At 37.9% G+C, this 3,149-nt stretch overlaps 1 protein-coding gene across 1 annotated transcript; it reads right to left on the bottom strand.

Moving 5' to 3' along the window:
* Window positions 1-209: 209 nt before the first annotated feature.
* Window positions 210-2,674, bottom strand: LOC124612693 (serine-threonine kinase receptor-associated protein-like). Its single transcript, XM_047141036.1, has one exon. It carries the CDS (start codon window positions 2,633-2,635, stop codon window positions 1,655-1,657), a length of 981 nt encoding a protein of 326 aa, XP_046996992.1. The 5' UTR covers window positions 2,636-2,674; the 3' UTR covers window positions 210-1,654.
* Window positions 2,675-3,149: the final 475 nt, after the last annotated feature.

Raw genomic sequence — 3,149 nt, 5'->3', positions numbered from 1 at the left:
TTAATAACATTTGTGAAATACAACTTTGTTTGCGGAAAACATAATCATGTTCGAAGTCGCCAGTTTTTCCACGACGAATGACTTTCAACAACTTATTATATGCATAATTGTTGCAACTGATTGCCGGGAATTTTATATATATATATATATATTTGAATTACAAAAAACTAATAATAAAAAAAAATTGCAAGGCGCGAGATTTTTTTTTTTTATGAACAAAACATGTACAGATTTATTTCATTTTACAATGAACTTTTTACATAATTAATTTCATACAGTCAATAATATACAGGGCATACATACTCTTATAATGGCTTAGTTCTTCCACACAATAAATACACTGTACAAAATGGAAGCTACTATTTATTAATGGTATAAAAAGTATTAATGTTATAAAATACACTATGCTCAAACCACTTCGTATACCCCATGTGTTCTTTTTACGAACACAGCCCGAGAAAAATATTCATTTGGTATGCCCCCTCCCACATTTCTAATTCATGGCCCTAGTAAATGCACTGTGGAAACTGATTCCAAATTAGCATTGACCCCAGGAACTTGGCATACCTGTCCCACTTACAGTCATACATGTACAAAAAGATATACCATCACCTACAATGAATACTTACATTTATTGAAATGCACAATTATACTAGAATTATTTCTATACCCTTATCCTATTTATCATGAATTAAAAATTAGCTTTACACAACAATGAAAAATTACTACATTCGGCCCACAATACTCATTTAGAACTGCTCTGGTTAAACCATAAAACATTACTGTGAGAAATCTTACCAAGGTAATTACATCTGAATCAGAAATAAAAACATAAGCCATAAAATATAACGGTTTCAACACAAAAAGCAAAGCAAAGATTGTCAATAAATCATCATAAAATTTTATACTCCATGAAACCACATTTATGTATATTTTTACAACTGGACAATTTATGAGTCTATAATCTGAAATTTCCATGAGTAAAGGTACTATATTCACAGGAGCAAAGTTTTTCAATTACTAACATGGCTCTACAGTTGAAACTACTGCACATTGAGTAAGCTGCAAAATATATACTACCATAGCTAAGATCTATCAAAATTGGAAATACTGCCATTTGTACATACTAGTTAATGATTTAATGATCTGATGAATACATTTCCTCACTGTGATTCCCAGAAAGCTACACATCAATATTTACTACAAAGCAAAACAATTTATAACAAAAATGCTTAAATATTTCTAATAGGAGCTGAACTGACTACACAAAGAAAGTAACAGTTCTAAATGCAGGGAGTTCTAAAGACTTGGGTTAAAATTGCACAAGTAAAACTTGGTGAGCCATTAAATATTTTGTGACTCACTTAAAAAAAAAAAGTGTTTAAACAATTCAGAACTACCACAAGTGGTGTCTTCGTTCATGGTAATTGTCACATGAATGCATCCAAAAAAAATCACATCTCTCCCAGAGAAACATGAAATGAAGCAGTAAGTTTCTTTCTCCTCCTCCATTTTCCTTGAAACCCTATCATACGAAGTGTCCTCAGTCACTGAAAATCATGACAACACGAGAGAGATTCAGCTGTCAGAAGATAATTCTTTTTATACATATTTATAAAGTCAAATAAATACGAGACTTCCATAGCAGTCAATTCTAGCTGGCTGAAACTTCCTGCTTTTGTGGGGCAATTGGCTCTGCCAGTGTTCCCTCAATGCATTTCCACAAGCCATACGTCTTGCCAACAGTTGTCTGCCACAAATGTAAAGTTCCATCCTCTGAACCAGAAGCATACAGCTCACCATCAGGGGAGAACCTCACACAGTGAACTGGTCCAAAGTGACCTTTGAAGGATTCAATTTCAGTTCCTGTAGTGTAATCAAATTTATACATTTTCAAGTCTTCTCCACCACAAACAAATATAGTCTTATCAGGATGCAACGATGCAGAATTTACTTGTGTAGGGACGGTGAATTCTCTTATCTTCTCCAAGCTGTTTGCATCCCAAAAGCTTACTATATTCCCATGGGTCACAGTAATAGTTGTACCATCTCGTGACACCTCCAGACTACTGGGAATGGCTGAGAATTCAAGTTTCTGTACTTCCTGTCCAGATGTTCGGTCCCAAACTCTCAGAGAGCGATCGTCAGCACAGCTCACAAGATGAGAGTCATTCCTGAAGAACAACACATGCCTGATTCCCGAAGTGTGTCCAGCAAATGTGGAAGGGGTTGCTTCTGGTTTGTTGAGATCAAAGACTCTGATAAGCTTTTCGTTGCTACCAGTTACAAAAAGTTCACTATCTGAAGAAAAATTAACACTCTTTACGATATGATTATGTTGAAAAGAATGAATCTCTTCACCGGAAACAGCATCCCACACCTTGGCATTGAAATCAGCTGCACCTGTGGCAGCTTTTGATGCCTGCGGGTTTAGTGCAACACCCCAAACAGCACCCTTATGACCCTCAAATGCGCCAATCCAGTCACCTGTGTCTCCCTGGCGTAGCATGGGCTTGCCATCTTTGCAAGCCGATATTAAAAAGTATCCACATTCCGTTATATCACTAAAAGCTAAATGCACTACTGGTCTAGTATGTCCACTGCAAGTCAAAGGAGTCTGTCTCAAATTAGCCATTTTCTCAAAACCGTTTATACACACTACCCTCGTGTTTCGTCCGTGATTCGATCCGGCGACCTTCGGATTACGAAGCCGTGCGCTTACCGCTGCGCCACGACGCTGTAGACAATTATTAATCGTAGAGAGTATTTCACCGCAACGGTTTCTTCTAACTGTCGATTTTCTCGACAACGGCTGAGAAGTGCATCTTGGTGCTTTGCCACATTACACCTCTGGCCATGAGCTTTTATTATGCGCAGTATGAATCGAATCTGAATTTCACAATTGGCGGCCTCCCCTTGTTAGATGGACGTCGAAACCCACCACGGACGCTGGAGACTGCATCATCAGGCTCGGGCCTCAGTTGCTCCGTGGCTCGAGGAATGGTACTTACCTCTCTGCTACCAACGGAAGCGTCCTCCACTTGTAGTTAGTAGACTTACCTGCAACAATGAAACACACAGTTCAGAGCACAGAAAACACTTCCCACGAATCTTATAATTATAAGAGCTAGATAAAAGTAGCTGCTAGC

Source organism: Schistocerca americana, chromosome 4 (genome assembly GCF_021461395.2).
Source record: "Schistocerca americana isolate TAMUIC-IGC-003095 chromosome 4, iqSchAmer2.1, whole genome shotgun sequence".
NCBI classification, from domain to species: Eukaryota; Metazoa; Arthropoda; class Insecta; order Orthoptera; family Acrididae; genus Schistocerca; species Schistocerca americana.
This window is presented reverse-complemented; position numbering and strand designations above follow the sequence as displayed.